This window comes from Sprattus sprattus (assembly GCF_963457725.1).
Source record: "Sprattus sprattus genome assembly, chromosome: 3".
Lineage (NCBI taxonomy): Eukaryota > Metazoa > Chordata > Actinopteri > Clupeiformes > Clupeidae > Sprattus > Sprattus sprattus.
In genome coordinates this window covers 51,391,541-51,411,794 of record NC_137922.1, presented here as the reverse complement: position 1 = coordinate 51,411,794, position 20,254 = coordinate 51,391,541, and the positions used below count along the sequence as shown (strand labels likewise).

General features: G+C 44.6%; 1 protein-coding gene across 1 annotated transcript in view; it reads right to left on the bottom strand.

The window, feature by feature from the left end:
- LOC308362400 (thyrotropin-releasing hormone-degrading ectoenzyme-like) overlaps positions 1-20,254 on the bottom strand; it is a gene marked incomplete at both ends in the record, with an annotated part of 130,477 nt that overhangs the window by 62,614 nt on the left and 47,609 nt on the right. The window contains one exon of the mRNA XM_080835018.1: positions 7,539-7,693. Coding sequence (XP_080691144.1) covers positions 7,539-7,693 — 155 coding nt within the window. The remainder of the gene's footprint in view (positions 1-7,538; positions 7,694-20,254) is intronic.

The window sequence follows — 20,254 nt, the reverse complement described above, 5'->3', positions numbered from 1 at the left end:
GGTGTATGGCCCTCGTTTTTGAGATGATCGTAGGAGATTCATAGGGGAAAGATCCCAGCCCTTGGCCCTTACACTTGCAAGTGCTAGGGTTAAGACTAAGACAAGACTAAGCAAAAGGGGCAAGGAGAAGAATCGAGATTCGGCCTTTATCTGTCTCCCATTCAGGACTGTCCAGTACAATAATGCCCCCCAAAAATACAACTATAACACCAGTGTTTCCCCTACAATGATATTAGGGTGGCGCCCCGCCCCCCCAACGGCCCCGCCCGGCCCCCCCTGGAAGCTCAAGTAAAAAAAAAAAAAAAAAAAAAAAAAGATTTTTTTTTTTTTTTTTTTTTATAAATATAGCGCCAGATCACAAAATAAGTCATTTAAGGTTACCTTTACCATAAAACATGTAAAATTATACTTATTTTTTAAGTAACACTGCTTATCCTAACCCCTAATCCTGAAGTATAATTGTTGCATACTGTTACTGTAATATGTTATATTGACTGCTGTCATTAAAAGAAACACATGAACATCATAATTCAAGTGTTTGTGTCCGTGCGCCGCGGCGCACCGCGCCCCTGCCGCCGCCACCCTCCCCCCCCCCCAAGCTGTAAACCTAGGGGAAACACTGAACACCTTCAAGTACCAATGAGAAGTAAATGTTTAAGTTCACAAATCATACAGTGATGAGGCAATGCTACTGTAATTCCAGATGTGTTTGTTTATAACTTATACACAAATCTCTACGGGGTATTCACTGTCCATCAGGGTCCTGTTCATCCTGTCAGGGTTTATTTTTAAAGAATAGGCATCATCCCTTACATGTTCCCTTTTCAATAAATAATTATCAACTCTGATATAGAGGTAAACTATACATTGCTGAGAAGTCAGGTGGTCATTAGGTCTTAATTCTTAACTTAAATAATGTATGTAACCTTCGAACTGAGTCATAAGTACACTACAGTATGTTCTATATGCATGACTATGTTCCCTCTAACATAAATACTGTATGTGCATGTTGCTGTGAATAGCGCAGTGGAGATATATAACAACACATTATTTGCCTAGATGAATAGAAAAGGCTATGCGCTGGCCAGTGGGTCAGTTTTGTGCTTAAGATGCACTTTCAGAGTAGTGGAGGCTGAGTCTATTTTAAGCCTAATCTCCAGCTGCTTTGATTCACGTGAACGGTGACTGCCGCACTCCTCTGCGTGCCGTTTTTCCCCAAACGAAGACGGAGCGTAGTAGTGTCGGGACAAAAATTGGTTAGATAAATAGAACGACATAAAAAATGCAAACAGCCATCGTCCCCGTGGGGCTGAGAGTGAGAAAAAGAGCTAACAACCCGATGTTAGCCGACGGTGAAAACTGGATGTGTGAGGACTAATATCCTTCCCTTCCGCTGGCTTGATGGGGGAGTGATGCCAGCGAGCCTGACTATCCCATCATCGCATTAAGTGCCATCTCGTGTTATTCCCCCGTCTGACTAATTTGCCTGTCGACTCCTGGAGAGAAGGAGGCTTTCATGTGCCCAGGCTCCTTGCGCTGACGGCTGGTTTCCTGTGCGTGTGTGTGTGTGTGTTTGTGGCAGTTTAGGTGCATGTGCATAGTGTGTGTGTGTGTGTGTGTGTGTGTGTGTGTGTGTGTGTGTGTAAGCAGGGTGAATAATTAAGACTCAGCGCTAATGGCTTGTGCCCTCATAAAGGCGTACATGTTTATCAGGCTGATTAAATAAAATACACTTACAAAGATTACGGTACGGCTCAGACTAATATGGCTGGGAGAACACAGGGACAATGAGCCGCAGGCTAATGGCAGACATAGAATATCTGATCCAGCTGATATGTGTGTGTGTGTGTGTGTGCTAATGTGTGTGTGTATCCTTGTAAATGTGTTTGTATGTATTTATGTGCATGTGAATGTGTGTATGTGTGGGTGCGATCAGTGACCGGGTCAGATTTTTTGAGCCTTCCTCTCTGACCTCAGCTGTGCAGCTGTGTCAAGGTCACACAGGGCCTCAGCAGCAGAGCCCCTGGTGAGGGAAGTTCCCTGTTGCACTGTGGCACTGTGGGACCACTGATCAACCAAGCGCACATAACACCGCTTCACAAATGAAGGGCCATGGCAAGGCCTGACCTTATTTCCAGGACAATATCTACTGATGACGAACCCCCCTGAAGAAAAGCAGTCAACCAAACACACTTGTGGAAGAGGAGGCCTGCGTTAGTCCATAGCCTTGCCAATCAATATAGCATCCGCACCGTGACTTCCACCAGATTGGGTTATGTGTGCCCATGTGTGGCATGTCACATGTGTAGTGTGCGGGGACGGGGGGAGTTATCAGAGAGGACGGCGTGCACAGACATAAACAGCGGTGACCCAGAGCGGTGACCTAGCAACATAGCGAGACGGGCTTGGGGGCGGTGTCGACCCTGGTGTACCCTGTGCGATGCCACATGGAAGCCTATCAGATGTAAACACATGCCATGCCTCACATGCAGTACTGCAAAGGGAGAAATTTGTCATATTTTTTTTCTAATGTTGTTATTGTTGTTGTTATTGTTATTGTTGCTGCTAAATCAGAAACCTTTCAGGAGCACATCATCTAGAAGTACAGGGCCTCGTTCATAGTAAGTGTTTAAGTTAAGTCGATCAATTGTCTCATTAGCCAGTTTGAATAACCAAGATGATTGAGGACAGGATATATCGCTTCATCCAAGGCTGATCCGCGGTCAAATCATGTCGTTAATATGAACCAGACTAAACTTATCAGGGCAATTGTGCATGCTCGTCCTACATCAAAAGGGGTAAGGGTCGATCACCAAAACCATGATTTTCTTTTTTTACGGTACAATGGCTACTAAACTCTAAGAAAGAGCCTCTTTTTTTCTCTGTTGGCGAGCAGGAAATGATCATGAACAATAATACAAGACCATAATCATGGCAAAATCCAACACCGCTGCAAGAGCAAGACAAGAAGATGTGTATGGGGCTGTGCATGGGGTGATATCTACATATGTATGTATATATATGATGGCAGGCTTGGTGAGTAGAGTTACATGAAGATTCTACCAGTCTGCCTACAATGCGAAAAAGCTTATTGGAATGCAATTAGTGTATCATCCAAAAGATTTTAGAAGGTCAGAAAAAATTGTCCATGACATGGCCAAAAGAATATTTTGGAGAATTAGGTGAATTCAGACAGCATCGCACTAAAGCAGAGATGTAATACACTACTGAATATCACCCATTAATCATCTACTGTACGCGTATGTAAGATCTGACATGCCTTAATGAGACACAGTCTAGATGGTATTGCTCAGGGCCACTGCCAGTGTTACTATCGCTGAAGCCCTTTCTGTGACCTGGGAGAGGAACATGCATCTCACTGTGACGTATGCATACAGAAGTGGCATAAATAATGAACTCATCTACTACCGGCTTTGTCCTCATAAAAATTCATGAGCGGAGATGTTGCCTGCGAGCATACGAATTTGATCTGATCCTCCGAATGTCATGTGATCAAGATAAAGGTCATGTGACACACAGGGACGATGGAGTTTAATGGGAAAATGCCATCGAAGGAAGTCAAGAGGTTCAGCGAGGATTTGTATCTGCTGTCAGCAGAAGAAGGACCACTGCCTTCAAGTTACACAGCAAACAGAACCTGCTATTATAGGAGGGTTTGGTTGTCTTTTAAAAAGATCCATATCGCTCTGTAATAACATTTCACCCGGTGATGACATTAAGCCAATTCAATCAATACACTTTTGAGTTGAGTGAAGGGGGTGAGGGTGGGTGTTGGTGGTAGTGTTGGGGGTGGGGGGGGGGGGGGGGGGGGGCATATCAGATGGCCCCTTTATAAAAGCTTTGAGTAAACCGTCTTGTCTGTGGGAGTTTATTGGAATATGGAATGGTTTTGTGATGCTATGCACACACACACACACACACACACACACACAATGCCCCCATCCACCCCAAAAAGACAAAAGCAAATAAAAGGAAGGAACAGCATCCGCGGGATGATCTGACATTTACACACATACACACACACACCCACCCAACCCCCCACCCATGGAGACTTTTATCAACACGCTGCAGCAGAGAATACAATACAGTCTCTCTGACACAACCCCTCACAATGAGAGAGAGAGAGAGAGAGAGAGAGAGAGAGAGAGAGAGAGAGAGAGAGAGAGAGACATAATGGCAAAGACCGTCTCCAACAACCCCGGCAAATAATCCCTCTCAACAAAGCACGACCCAAACCACAGCACCACCGCAACATTCTACAGTACAAAGGCTAGAGGAAAGAGGAAAAGAGCTCAATAAAATGAAATTGGGGCAAGCTGAAAATATTTTCCCAAAAACTGTTTCAGTGAAATTCTGGAGTCGGGGTGGGAGGGTGGCGGTGGGTGGGAACGGCAGTGGGTGTGAGAAGCGCTTGTTTTTTTTGGGAACCCAAAAACACAGAACTGCTATGTTCCCCTTCTGATGGCCTTCGATGGATGTGTTTGATCTTCCCCTAATAAACTGCTGTGATGCAGTGACTAAAAGTAGGTTACAGAAGAATAACAGGATGGTACAAGCTTGATCTTGTCTGTACGGCTTGTGTGCCCGTGTGTGTGTGAGTGCGTGTATGTGTGTGAGTGTTCAGTGTGTGTATGTGTGTGAGTGTGTGTGAGTGTGAGAGAGAGGGAGAGAGATCTGGAGAGATACAACTGAAAAATAGTAGAAAGTCAAAATAATGAGATAAAGAGACAAAAGAAAGACACAAACGAAGTAAAGAAGATGAAGCGAAAAAACTACCATGAGAAAGAAAGTGCGAGAGAAGGCCTTAGGAGGCTTTGCTACAGAAACAGTGCAGCAATGTTATCCAGAACCCCCCTCCCTCCCAACCACTATGGACCCTCTAGTAGGAGCACCGTGTTCCCTTCCCGCGGCCCCGGTCTCAGCTGAAGCGAGGAGATAAACCTTCCGATCAGATGAGCACAGACAACCGTAAATACAATCCGGGGCTGTAAATCTGTCAACTTAAATCTTTAATGGTGCATGTTTTATAGTGCGGGAAAGATGGCGGGTTCGATGGGGATGTCTTCCTTTCCCTTTCCTGCACCAGGCCTGTAAACAGCCTCGGAGCTAAGAATGCTGAGTCGAAGAATGGAAGCTTTAGTGTCTGTGGCATAAAACCGAAAAAAAGGGAGTTGAATGAAATTGTAATGGAAGGTAACAGGTTTTTAAGAGGGAAGATGATCTGATGTTCTTGCCCCAAAGCCATCAATCATGTTGCAAGGTCGAGCAATGAGATTCCCACAGAGGACTTTCGACAGCTCTTGTGGTAAGTTGGGTAAACAGTGATAGGGAGCGAAAATGATTCAAACTTTTTGGCTTCACTTCAAAATAAAAACTTTTCTCGTCAGCTGTGAACTATCATTAGCAAGAGACTACCAATACCCTATTACATTAGGATGTAAAATATTTAACAAACAGCTTCCGAGAGTCGATGTAAAAACAGTTCCTTTACAAAAGCAGGAATAGGAGAAAAAAACACAAAACGAGCTTCCTGAACTTTGAATGGATAAACTACTGGATGCTTTCCACTGTCTCAGCACTGCTCATTATTGCAGTAGCTTTAACTAGATCACTATGTTACAGTTCTCCGGCTAAATGTACGTGACCTGCTTTTTTGGGGGGAATGTCTTATTTCACGGCGCGCTCCGAAGCAGCATGTGTTTAGTGGCTCTGGCCAGATCAAAGGCCTCTCTGAGCACTGCAGGACTCGGCAGCTGCTCTAGCTTGGGCTAATGCACCATCATTAAGAGCTCCAGCACAAGCCAGAGCTGATTCCTACATCAAATGGATCGGCTGATAGCAGAATTAGAGTACAGCGCTAAGAGATGGAGGAGAATACTAACAGCAGTCAGTGTGTTCTAGGCATCAGTTTCTTCCTATATATAAGTGAATTTTAATCTCTCTCCCTCTGTCTATCAATCTCTCTCTCTACAAGATTATTTCACAAGGAAGTCATTCAAGCCTTAGCAAAATAAAAAGCCACTATATTTGGAATTATCCTCTCCTAATTGTGTTGAAGAGCAGGCAACGTTGTGCTCTCTTATAACGCTTTTGACGAGGATGACATGACTAGGGATGGGAACCGAAACCCGGTTCTTGTTTAGAACCGGTTCCTAATGAGCCGAATCTTTGGAATCGTTAGCCAAATTCAAAACCGGGTCTGGACTTTACCTTGGCTTGGTAAGTCAGGGATGAAACGCAAAAGACTCCGTTAATAATGGCGTTGCCTAGCAACGCGTGCAGCTCCCTAGATATGGATACGTTTCTCTTTCAATTCAGTGGCAGCAATAGTTAAGTTTTAAATATACTGAGTGCCTAGTTTGCGAATCATCTTTGTTCAAATACGTATGTGAGGCATTGTGTGCATGATACAAGTAAGTATGTTTCTGTACGTTATTGTGTTTGTAGTGGGTTCTACATTGCTATTAGAAGCGTTAAGCATAGTTCGCAATTAGCCATACAACCAAGCAACCTACAAGAAAATATACAGTCCTTCAGTTTACTCAATAACAAGGGCTTCATGTCAGATCAGACAATTCAACGATTTTGTTAGTGCCATTTTATTGCCAGATTTAGTTTATCTCAAGAGTGCAATGAGGGAGGGGTTTAGATTGGACTAACTTAAACTAAACCTGGATGCATTGTAATGTTCCAACAATTATGAGACATTTCCTGAGGTATATCTGCTCTGGAAAAGAAAGATCAGTAGGTAGCAGAGGAAGGGTTGTACAGGGGTTGTTTGCTATTTCACTCATTCACTCATACACTCATCTATACAGTATAGATGAGTGAATGAGTGAAATAGCAATCAACAGTGCTCTGCAATGTCAATGTATAGCTTTAGAGTTGACACTCTCACCACATATGCATTTAAATATTGTTGTTTTATATTTAGTGGCAAGAATGTCTGTTTTTTAATAAAAGTTTTTGGTTATTTATGTAAACATTCTGTTTATGGTGTGTGCAGCATTCTAGAAATTTATATAAAAGAACATTAATGTAAAAAACCCGTTTGTGCTCTTTTTTCACCCCTTACCCAATAAGAATCGATAAGAGAATCGATAAGGAATCGAATCGATAAGCAGGAATCGATAAGGAACCGGAATCGTTAAAATCGTAAAGGTTCTCATCCCTAGACATGACTCGCATTATACATTTCAAATTTGGATATCTGTCTATGTGTGTGTGTGTGTGTGTGTGTGTGTGTGTGTGTGTGTGTGTGTGTGTGTGTGTGTGTGTGTGTGTGTGTGTGTGTGTGTGTGTGTGTGTGTGTGTGTGTGTTTGTGTGTGTGTCTGTCCGTGTGTCTGTGTGTTTTTGTGTGTGTGTGTGTGTGTGTGTGTTTGTGTGCCTGTGTGTCTGTGTGTGTGTGTGTGTGTGTGTGTGTGTGTGCGTGTGTGTGTGTGTGTGCGTGTGTGTGTGTGTGTGTGTGTGTGTGTGTGTGTGTAGGTGTGTGTGTGTGTGGTGCTAATGATCCTACCTGATGGCAGATCTCATGCACCACCACCATGGTCAGCTCCATCTGGTAGGAGAAAGACGAGACCTCGGGGTCCAGTAGGATCTTCTGCTCCACAAACACACTGAGTCCCCAGTTCTCCATCGCAGCATACGGGTGCTTAGGGACAGCCAGCAGATCTGCACAACAGAAAACATGAACATGTTGAAACAAAGCAAAGGAAAGAACCTCATTAAACGTCATTAATTAAAAGATTGTATTACACCTGTGTTTACATTTATTCCAAGTAGAGGTCGACCGATATGGGTTTTTCTATAACCGATGCCGATGCCGATACTTAGAGGTCAGGGTTAACCGATAGCCGATATGGGCTGCCGATTTTTTTGGCCGATTTTTATGGCCGATTTCTAAAAGTTTTCCCATTAATTTGCATGCTAAAGCGTCACACTAATAATAAGTAGATGCACACAATTTTACTCCCCTACTAGTATCTTAAGTCTGAAGTCCGTGCCCCCGTACACACACACACACACACACAGCCTAATACTTACAAACATCCATAATCTAGGAATCCAGAGAACCCCCCCCCCCCCTTTTTTTAATATATTATTTATTCTTTTTGTCATTATTATTTTAGTTATTCTTTTCTTCAATGTATATACATATATGTATGTGTACAGACTATGATTTGTCTTTATTTTAGGGTTGCTGTCTGGGCCGTGGGAGGGGGGAGGGGGGAAGGGAGAATTCTTTGTAAAACTTGAATCCGTCACATTTGTTTTCATGTGTTGTTACTTCAAGAAAAAATGCCGATAGATTAAAAAATGACAAATAATGAAAAAAAATGACCGATATATCGGTCGACCTCTAATTCCAAGCAATTTACAGCACAGGCTAGACACACATAATGTCAGCATGTGCGCTCGCTAGCAAACAAACCCATGGCTATGGTGTTGTTCGTTAGCATGGCTCAACCTGCCTATTACTCTCAGTTCAGCTTTAGCTGAGATTCTGGTCTGGAAACCCTATTCTTAATTGAATCGCTCAACCACTCTAAAGGGTGGGCAAATCAGCATCCTTTGACATTAAGGGCCTGATTTACTAACATGCGAGCGCTGCTTAATCTGCGATAGCACATTAACGCACGGTGTTTTTGCGCATTTTCTGTGGTATTTATCAGCGCTGGGCACTGTGTGCTTACTCCGCCCTTTAAAGGGCCTGATTTACTAACATTGATTTGCGAACGCAGCTTAATCTGCGCCTTTGCCAGGCGCACATTAACGCACAGTGTTTCCCCGCATTTTCCGTGATATTTATCAAGCCAGATCAGCGCTGGAAAATCATTATTTAGGGCACAGTTAAAAGACGGGAGAATTGCCTGTAAATAATATGCTATTGGTGGCATTAATGCATAAACTGTCTATTATAACAATATAGATGTGTACATGGCGAGATTAATATGTTCTACAAGGGACATGGGTTCACTACAATATATCCCCACTGAAACAAATACATTTACCAAGTAGCCTCTCCAAAATCACCGTTGCTCAATCATGGATAGATGGCACTATTCAGGAAGATACAACTGTCATGGACAGACCACTACCACGTAAGTAATGGTCATGTTGGCATCACATATGACCTGGACATTCATTGAATATGCGTGCTTTCTGTTTCGGTAAACGTGTTCGTGGATTGAAGGTGGGACTGTTTACATGTGGGTACGATCAATGGCTCCAATTACGTTCGGAAAGTTTAATTTCAGCTATCGTAGTGGGGAAATGTATATTGACCAGTGCGCCGTAGCAATGCGTCGAGCACCTGGGTGAATATTTGGCTGAGTGAAGGCTGAGATATACCAACTGCTGATGCTATAACTGTTTGAAATGATCCGATGCCAATATTTGTAATGTTGTCCTGAGTTTAACAACTGATGGAATGGAATGTGATTGCAGGGTGGAGGGTTCGATTTCATCTCTGATCTGGTCCAGTAATTGAAGTATTGCGTGGCTGGTTAACCTGTACCGTCTAATGATTTATGGTTCGCTTAACTGAAAATGTGTTATACGAGTTGAAAAAATTCTTTCTGTGCGCTGTCTCTGTCTTCTTTCTTCGCCTTGCTCTTATCACTGCTGCCATATCAACGTTTTCAGACTCAATGGAAATGCGCTTCCTGGTTAAGACGTGCTTTTATGAGGCGGAGAATTAGCGCGCAAATCAGAGACGTGCGCTTGCCAGGCAGTTAAGTAAATACCACGCAATACATCATTAGGCGCACTCCTCCCATTAAAGTGCACTTCACGCCTACGTTACCACCCACGTCTCCGTGCCATCCCACCTGTTGGCAGGTACACCCTCAAAGCGTTAATATGCGACTCTACTCAAATGCGCCCCCTTAGTAAATACCGTTTTATGTTTACGACCGCTATTTTATGGCAGAAATGGGCGCAATCCTGTTAGTAAATCAGGCCCTAAGTGTGATAATGTTGAAGTGAAGCATTCATTTTAAAATGTAGTAACAACAATGGCGGCTGTCCTAGAGCTAGACAAAGTGACAAACAGTAGCAAGAACGCAAGGATGTGGTGTGATTGAAGCCAGAGCAAGAAGACTGTGTACAATTAGACATCAATGGTTGACATCAAAGAAATTGTTTCCTTGCCACCTGTGGGGTTTAGGAAAAGGCTAATTTAGCAGCTTGCACCATTACTGTCGATGTAGGAACAGCAATCCTATATTGGACATTGACGACTGGTTAAAGACCGCTTCAGTGCTTTCAAAATTAACCCAAAGTCTACGAACATTAGGACGCAGCGACTAGAAAAAACATTCCCAATGGAGCGTGGCCAGGACCTATGTGGTCTTCACTAAGTTCATTTGGCCAGGCTAGTGGTTAGTGTTTCGCTGTAGTTCACCTACAAAAAACAAAAAAATTGACAGCTTCTCCTGTTGCCACTCCTTTGTCTCTGATCTTTTGCTCTGTCTTTGATCTTTGTGTGGACAGCCAGTCTCTATCCTCTGATGGTTTCAAAAAATGTAACTCTTTTACTATTTTATACCTTTTAAAGAGGGCAAATTAGGATGGACATTTTCAATCTGAACCCTGAGATGTAAAAAGCCTTTCAGCAGCTGCCAAGTCGCCTATGGAGGACACCCTTCCAAAGACAGAGTGGTTAGAATCTACGTTATTTATGACACCCAAATGAAAGAGGAATTTCAATTGTCTTGACAGCCATGGGGAGCGAAGCCAGACATTTTGGAGTTGAGGAGGGCAAAAAAAGAGAAGAGCGCAGCAGACTTGACACACACCAGGACATGACACACACACACACACACACACACACACACACACACACACACACACACACACACACACACACACACACACACACACACACACACACACACACACAACCATACACACACAAGTGTCAGTTTGATTGGCACAGCTATCTCACTGAAACGCTTCAGCTCTTCTGTCAAGGTTACAGCCAGACGACAGACCTGATCCATCAAGCCTCGCAAAGCTTCTTTTTTTCCCCCATTCTTCTTCCCTTCTTAGCGCCCAAAACCGCACAAACCACTACAAGTTGAAAGTTAAAGTCAAATAACTCTGAGACTAAAATAAAGTATTAAACTCTAAAGTGCAGATGGCTGACAAGTCAGATCGCTGTCATTGTCTCTCAACTGTCCACTAGTTAACAAAGCACCTTCTGACATGAGGGCTGGTTCACCTCTGTCCTTCACCTAGGTTTAAAAGCAGCCCTTTGACACTGGGGCCCCATGTCCACAAGTGCTGCCTGAACTTGAGTTGGAATTTTCAACTAAGAGGGGGGTCTGGGATAAGGTCGCTGTGGTGAGACATGACTGGAATGGAATGGCTCCGATGTATCAACACATCTGATGTTTCTTTAATTGTTTAATATTGTTGGTTGTCTTACTGTAAAGCATGTACTGAAGCAGCAGAGGAGAGTCCAACTCTAGATTAGAGGAGGCAGGCTCAGAGTTAAATGTGTACCAGAATCTCACGTCCAGAACAACCCATCACCTGACCGTGAAGGACAGTGCTGAATATCTGTATGAGCGGCACGAAGAGGCACAGAGTGATGGGGCTCTGCAGGATGATTCTTTCTGTGAAATCATGTGGAGTTAGTGTTTTGTTTTTGTGTGGTGGGTATGTGCCCCATCAGTCATCCTAAGAATTCCGTTGCGGGGAACACACCAGATGGCACATCAGTGCATGCTTCCGTCCGGCCACAACTGGGACAGCCGCGTGTCTTTTTCTTCCTCTGTTTGTTTGCAGTTTGTTTGTTTATGTTTTGTTTCTCATTCTTCCGAGGGGGAAAAGTCTGTGTTCGGAGTAGGGAGTGTGTTTGTCTCAGTACAACCAGGATAATAAGACATCAATCTTGATGCAGAGCTTTCCAAACAGCCTTGTCTCTTTCCATCTGTCGCCTTTTGCTTCCCTTCCCTTCCCTTGTCCTTCCCTCACTCCAATCTGCCTCTGTCCTGGAGGACAGGAAATGAGAGGTAGGGAGAGGAGAGGAGAGGAGAAGAGAAGAAAGGAGAGGAAAGGAAAGGAAAAGAGAGGAGACGAGAGGGAGGGGGAGGAGAGAAGACAAAAGGAAATGAAAGGAAAGAATAGGAGAGAAGAGAAAATTAAAGGAAAAGAGAGGAGAGGAGAGAATATTAGAGGAAAAGAGAGGAGAGGAGAGGAGAAGAGTGGGGAGGGCAGGCTGATGGAGATGTAGACTGTCTGGTGGGTGGGACGGGGAGCTGTGAGAAGACTGGGTGGAGGCTGACAACACAGAGAACAGAGGAGGAAGCAGCCCAGAGAGAAGATCAAAACAGCAGCAAACAGCTTGTGCTTTCAAAGGCACAGGCCTCTGTCATTACACCACACCAATTATTTAACACACACACACCCGCGTGTGCAGAAACACACACAAACACACCCACACACACAAACAAGGCCATGTACACTCACACACAAGAATGCACACATGCACACAAGCAAACTGTATGCACACCACACACAGATATATACAACTCCCCTCTCTCTCTCACACAAATACACCCCCCCCCCCCCCCCCCCCCGTCTCACAGCCCACACACACACACACACACACACACACACACACACACACACACACACACACACACACACACACACAAACACACAAACACACACACACACGCGAACAGGGCAGGGGAGAGTCCACAGTCTATTTTTGGCCAAGCTAGCAGCACCAGCCCTACATTCATTCCTGAATCCAGCTGAGTGTTGTTTAGGCGATGAGGAAGTGGAACAGCGATGAGAAGAGTGAGGAGAGAGGTTCCTGAGACCTCTGCTACCCATCATGCCCCCCCTGCCTGGGGAGGTCCTTCTTCAGGTCCTCCTTCAGGCCACTGGGGTTTCTGCTCCCTGAGGCTAAACTTGGCTTTGCACTCTCACAGTATTTAGGAGACAAAGGGCTTTGCAGCGTGGCATTTTCTTAGAACTCACTGTTTATTTATGGTATTTGTTTCGTTTGTTATTTATTTATTTGTTTATTTATTTACTTGTTTCCTTTCGTGCTGACACAAGTGAAGACGGTCCACCTCTCTGCCCCGAGATGGTATTAGAACGTCCACAAAGCGTGGCAGAGAAACATCTGCTCACCCCCCCCCCCCCAAACCCCCTCAGACAAACATTAGCATTCAGTCACTGACTCAGCTAGTTTGCCTCATGGACAGAGCCCAGGCTTGTTTGCCATTTCAAGCACACAGGGCCCGAGCCAGCTCTTCAAAATCTATTAACTGGGCTGCCATCAAATCAATATTAATAGCAGCATGCACATCATTTGCTAGGAGCTCTGTGTATGGTTGTGTTAAATATATCTGTGTGTGTGTGTGTGTGTGTGTGTGTGTGTGTGTGTGTGTGTCTGTGTGTCTGATCACGGATATTTCTCCTTCCGGTATTAAAGACAAACAATCTCTGTCAATCTTCATCTTTCTTGTCTTTCATGTTGAAATTAATTTTAAAGAATAACAATATCCACACTAGTGAAAAGCTAATTTATTCCCTGGGCAGAGAGAGAGAGAGAGAGAGAGAGAGAGAGAGAGAGAGAGAGAGAGAGAGAGAGAGAGAGAGAGAGAGAGAAAGGAAGAGAGTGGGCGCTTGGGAAATTGACTTCTAGGATGGCATAATAAGCTGCTGCTGATGCTGCTGTGGAAGCTGCTGCTGGAACCAGCCAGCCACAATGCACCGTGACAAGATGGCAGCTAACATGCACACACAACTCCTGTCCCATTAAACACATTCCCAGATAACACCTGATCCAGGATCAGCTGGATCTGTGCCATCCCGGGTTGAATACGCTTTTGCGCGTTTCCGTGTTTCATATTTGAGGATGGGTGTCATCTAAAGGAGATACGTAATCACTTGAACACCACTACCATTACCAAGAGAATCTTTCTTTCACAATTTGCTCTCCAGACTGTTTGATCTTTTAAGACAGCTGCTGGGGAGAAATGACCAAAGCATGTTCGAAATAAGATACAGTATATTTAGGTATGTAATCAACAACGCAATTGTTTAGCCCATCAGACATCCCTAGTGAGATAGGGCCGAGGTCAGTTTTGTCTTCAGCAAAAGAGATAAATAACAGTAAAGCCAAACTTAACCTGAAGAGCTAAGACATGCAAAACAAATCATTCTTCTCTTTGCAAACAGATAGATGTGTGTTTGCACCCGCTCCCCATGTGCAGCAGATCAGGTTACACATTACACATTTAAGCCATCCAACTTCCATCCCAGTAAATTACTATCCTGTGGGTGGGTGATTACAGACAGACAGACAGACAGACAGACAGACAGTTTGTCATGTTACACATTAAAGCCATCCAACTGCCATTCCAGTAAATGACTATCCTGTGGGTAAATACCAGAGTCATTTATAACAGCTTTATTGGCACTATCCTGAATGCAGGGTGTCTGTGACAGGCTAGTTCATTACAGGCTGTTCCTCTTGGAGGCCTATGGGAAGCACTGGGCCCTGCTCATATTGCTGGCCCAGCATAATTGTGTTTCTTCATTTCATTCATTACAGCGGTGCTTACGACCACCAAGACTTCTTGTGTGTACGTGTGTACGTGTGTGTGTCTGCTGTGTGTATGTCTGTCTGTGTGTGTGTTTGTGATGGAGGAGATGGGGTTGGGCTGGGTTGGGTAATGAAAGCTACTCTATTGCTCAGCAACTGTGTGGGGTAGCTGTGTCTATGTCTGTGCCTGTGTTTGTGTCTGTTGCTCAGCTACTGTACAGACAGACAGACAAGCAGGCAAGCAAACAATCAAAAAGAAAAATATAACCTCTTTGGCAGAGATATGTGTGTGTCTGATGTACTACAAAATGCATTAAACTGATTTTTTTTTATTTTTTCTGTTCTATTGGTATGTCTTGAACTTGAACTTGAGCCTGAACTGGCAATTTGACTTCAGTATTAGACAGCACTAGCTGGCTTATCCTCTGTCTGCAATACATAAACAACTCAATAACTCAGAATCTCTGCTGTAATAATGTACCATGGCACTGAAGAAAGAAACAGTAAAGGCCTTTGTGATTTCTGCACACACAAAGAAAATGACTGAATAGAGCATACAGTAAGACTCTCCAAAGACGTGGTGTGGATGCGCTGCATGCCTTCACTACACGAGATTGATGAAAGCCATCCCCTCACTGCTTGTCACCTCAATGGCTTAAAGTGTCTCCTGGGCTCAAAGGAAGTGACATCACAAAGGTCAGAGGTCAAAGGTTGAAACCCATTTAGAAAACACAGCGAAATTAAATGCATTCATGAATTCATTCACTGCATAATAAGGGGCATTGGATAAAAGAGTCTGCAACACAATCAAATGTATGGTAATGAATTCAGATTAATTTATGTGAGCAAATAATCTGTAAATATTCATGATGAAAAAAAAATGTACTTTATCAGATGCAACTTTCCGGTATTCTTTCAAAGTGCTTCTGAAAAATGGCCAGCTAAATGTCACCGTTCTGCAAGTACAAGTGGCCTTAAATCAAACTCTTCAAAGCTCTGACACAACTGAACTTGAATGGAGTTCAAATCAAAAGCAACATCAAGCAAGAGAGATACGAGTAAAAAAGATCAATTTCTCCCTGATGCCATCTCACAGAACACAACATCTGACGAAATAAAAAGCTCTCAAGAAAACATCTGCTAAACAAACAAAGGCAACTGTAATTAACTCGATGTGAAAAGCTCCTTTGGGAAACCATTAGCCTTTTAAGCACTATGATAATAGGCAGTTGTTATGGATACAAATCCTCCATTACTATCAAAATCCACAAAACAAACTTTAGCTTTACATGAATCTATAGACAGTCGCAATCTGTGCATATGTTGCATATTGTATGTGTCTGTTGTTCTTGTGTGGCTCTGTGTGTGTGTGTGTGTGTGTGTGTGTGTGTGTGTGTGTGTGTGTGTGTGTGTGTGTGTGTGTGTGTGTGTGTGTGAGTGTGTGTGTGAGTGTGTGTGTGTGTGTGTCTTGGGTTGTATGCATTAATGTGTACATCTTTCTGTGTATTTCTATGTGTATGTGTGTGTATCATGTGTGTGTTTGCATGTATGTATGTATGTTGCACGTTTGTGTGTGTGTGTGTGTGTGTGTGTGTGTGTGTGTGTGTGTGTGTGTGTGTGTGTGTGTGTGTGTGTGTGTGTGTGTGTGTGTGTGTGTGTGTGTGTGGGCTGTGAGACGTGAAACCAGGGAAAGTGTTTACGTGATTAGCGGGGCCCAATTAACTTGAGGCCTGTCCAGACAATGACTGGCCTGCAGCTCTGAGAAGAGAGAGAGCAGATGCTGGCTTCACCCCCTCCTCCTCCTGCAGTCCCACTAACACAGCCACCCCTGGCCCACTTCTCTACAGTGGAGGTCTGACAATGAAGAACATCTACATTCTGCTAAAAGAATGCATGTATTGCTCTCTACTGACATAGGGCCCTATCTTGCACCCAGCGCAATTGACATTGTCACCGACGCATGTATCATTCCTATCTTGCACCCGGCGCACAGCGCGATTTTCCCTCCAGAGGCGCGCTTCGAAATGAACTTGCGTCGACATGGGCGGGGGCGGAACAGAGAAGGCGTTTCTCTGGCGCAAGTGGTATTTTGCAGTTTCAAAACAACGCCGTGCGCCGTGCGCCATTGACCAAAAAAAAGCTGGTCTAATGTGAGGCGCAATGTCTAAAGTCTGTAACGCGTATTCAGAACGCTATTTTAAGGGCGCATGTGCTTGCCCACACAGTATAGGACCTGTAGGCTACACTTTACTTCTGTCGTCTTCACGAGAGATTTACACCAATTGTTTGACAAGCCATATATAATTACAAGGAAAATAAAGTATTTACCACATGAGGAAATCATTTTGATATCCGTATCCAAGACATTTAAAAACTAGGCATACATCTAGCGTACACAATAGACCCAAATGATTCAGGTTAATTGAAGCTGCGTGACATTTGATTTATTGTATGGCTTTGTTGCATTTATTTAATGCCAGTATTATTATAAATCTTGTAAACTCATCTCTGTGTATGTGGACTTTATTTATGTACCTTGGGTTTGGTCAGCTGGTGCACTGGCTTGGGTGCCGATTTCCATGCCCCCAAATCCCTGCACGCTTTCAGGCGTGAGGGTAGACGTGGCGATGTCCTCTGCTGCCGTCAGATCCTGGGTCGAGGCAGATCCACCTCCCGTGAAGGCACGAGAACGTGTGTTACCTTCCAGCTTGGATGTCCCACGTCTCCGGACGTCATTATAGCGTTTTCGGCAACGTTTTCGGGTGCCCCGTTGCAGAAACAATCACGGCAATATCTTGACATGCTTGCTTGACTTTGCTTACTTTTGGAGGGTTTCTCGCATCCCCATATATATCTATCTCCCGGCTTTTTACAAAGCCATACAATAAATCAAATGTCACGCAGCTTCAATTAACCTGAATCATTTGGGTCAATGTGTAGGCTACATGTATGCTTATTTTTAAAATATCTTGGATATGGATTTCACAATGATTTCCTCAAGTGGTAAATACTTTATTTTCCTTGTAATTATATATGGCTTGCCAAAAAATTGGTGTAAATCTCACGTCGGTCTCCTCGGCTGTGAACTTCTCCGGTCTTCCACCAGGTAATTCCGCCATCAAAATAACAAGCCGCTATGGACTATGCGCTTCTCGCTTTTAAAGGGAATGTGAAATGACGCTCCGATTGGTTTATTGCATATCACGCCCAAACCACACCTATGACTGAGTAACCTCCTTTGGACCAACCCTTTTGACACTTGCGCTGGACGCAAGTGTGTTTTTTCCGCCGTTAAAATAGCAACTGCGCCATAGAGCCGCCCACACAGCTCCTTGCGCTTGGCGCCGTCCTACTTGCGTTTCTGATCGGCAAGATAGGGCCCATAGTGTTCAAAAGCAGCATCAGCGCCTTAAAGCAGGTGTAGTTCACCTGAACCAAACTTACTACCATAAGCATGGCTAAACCGTACATACAATACATCCTTTGTGGCATATGTTCTGATCTGATTTTTAGCCTGAAAAGGGGCTTTTAATGACTCAAAGTGTCAATTTCAAATAGTATTCAAAGTAGAGAGCACACCGAGAGTCAGTCCTGCTAATAGGCTACAGATAAAAAGATGCACGTACACCTCTGGGTAACTGTGACCCTGAACTGAATTCACTCACCAAGTCCATGAATCCCAGAGCAGACTGCCCTTTCAGACACAGAGATAAAGAGAGAGAACCAGAGAGAGAGAGAGAGAGAGAGAGAGAGAGCGAGAGAGAAAGGATGAGAGAAAAGTAAAGAAAGGCTAAGAAAAAAGTGAGCAAGACAGAGGATATAAACAGTGAGAGAAAGAGATTAAGATATAACAAGATAGGGAGAGAAAAAAAGAGACCTCCTCCTCCACTGGACTGGTCATGATGCCCCCTGGAGCTCGCTTCCTCCGAACCCCCGGACGGCCAGCAGCTTGTCCGCACATCTGAGCGCTTAACACAGTCAGTGGGGCAGAAGGGGATGCACTCAGGCCCACACACAGGCCCCCGCTCCCCTCTACTCTCTCTCCTTCCCCCCCTCTCTCTCTCTCTCCCCCCCTTTCCTCACTCTCTTCCCCTGTCACTCTCTCTCTCTCTCCCTCTCTCTCTTCCACTCTGTCCTGCTCCCTCACTCCGTCTCTCAGTCTCTCTGCAATGTGCCTGCCTATAGGGGCTCAGCGCGTCCTCCACAGAGGCTCTAAGACAGATGGTACGATACGCATCCCTGTCCTCGTCTAGGAGCCGTGCAGTCACTGAACCCTACCAAAAGGGATTCACTTCGAGCTGCACAAGGGGAAAAAAAGACTTTAACATGCAAGCAATGATTAAGTGCCATATATTTATTTCCCTGCCTCTTCCTAAATATATGTATATATTATCCCTTATTTCCATACTGCCCTGGTTTTCTTTTCTCCATGTTGAATGGCTTCCCTGTGAATGCAGTCCAGATGATATGACTCAATGGCACACGCAGCTAGTCTTTGTGGTGTTTTCAATACAAGGAATCATTACTGCACACAACGGGAGACGGCTAGCGACGCTGTCGCTGTAAGCACAGTGGCTGTGTCTCGGCGATACACAGTGGTAATGTACATGGTATTTTTCAAGCACCGGGATGTCAGTTGTGGACGTATTTAAGTTCTTCACGCTGGTATTTCCCACCCCAAACCTCCTCTTTCTGCCCCGGTCCCCCCATCCCCCTGCCCCCCCTCCTCTACGTCCCCCACCCCACCCCACTTCATCTAAGCACAAACACCTTTTCCATTCCCTCACTGACAACTCAATCAATGGCAATTTCAGCCACGGCACTTCCAATCTGGCTACAACACAGCGGCTGTGGGGGCCGGTTGGCAAGACCTGCCCCTCCCAGACCCGTGCAGCTCGACTCAGCCCCGTCTCTGTTGGGGTTGAGGTGAGGTGAGGGGGTGTCATGGGGGTGGGCTAGGGGGGGCGAGAGAGCGCGGAGGTGCTCTAATGATGTCCCCTCTGGGCCACCAGCCTCCAGCTACCATCCAGCCATCCAGTCAGCGAGCTCCACTTCATTTGGGCTAGCCACAAATCACAGGCTCCCCTGCTGGCTCTGCCGCTGCAGGTGTAAATGAAGAGACTGGGGACCTTTAGTGAGGGTCTTTAGTGAGCGCGGCAATAAAACTGAGAAGTGGTCAAGCGCTGGCTGCCGCCACAAATCACCTCTGGATGGAGCTGGAATGGAGGAGAGCTGCCAAGCTTCTGTTTTTTTCCCTCCATCCCTCTCTCTCTCTCTCCTTTCTTCACTTTTCTTTCTTTCCAAAGTGGAGAATATATACAGCGTGACACATAGGGAAGATCATTACAGAGCCGATCAGCTGGCTCTAGTACACACAGCCATGGAACATTCCAGAAAACACTTCATCTTTCACTCTCGCTTTTTTTTTCTCTATCAGACACCAGAAGCTGAATAGGGTGACAAAAAATTGCTTTTCTTGGAAAACACATTATTAGCCTATTTTGAATGGAATGTGAATATGTAGATTTAGTGTGGATAACGATTTAGTGTGCATGATGTAGAAATGTAGCATGTAGAACAGATGGTGAAAAAGCTGGGGGGAAAAAGTGCACAAGACGGGACAGAAAATGCTTTGTTCATTACATAATGTAAAAACAATG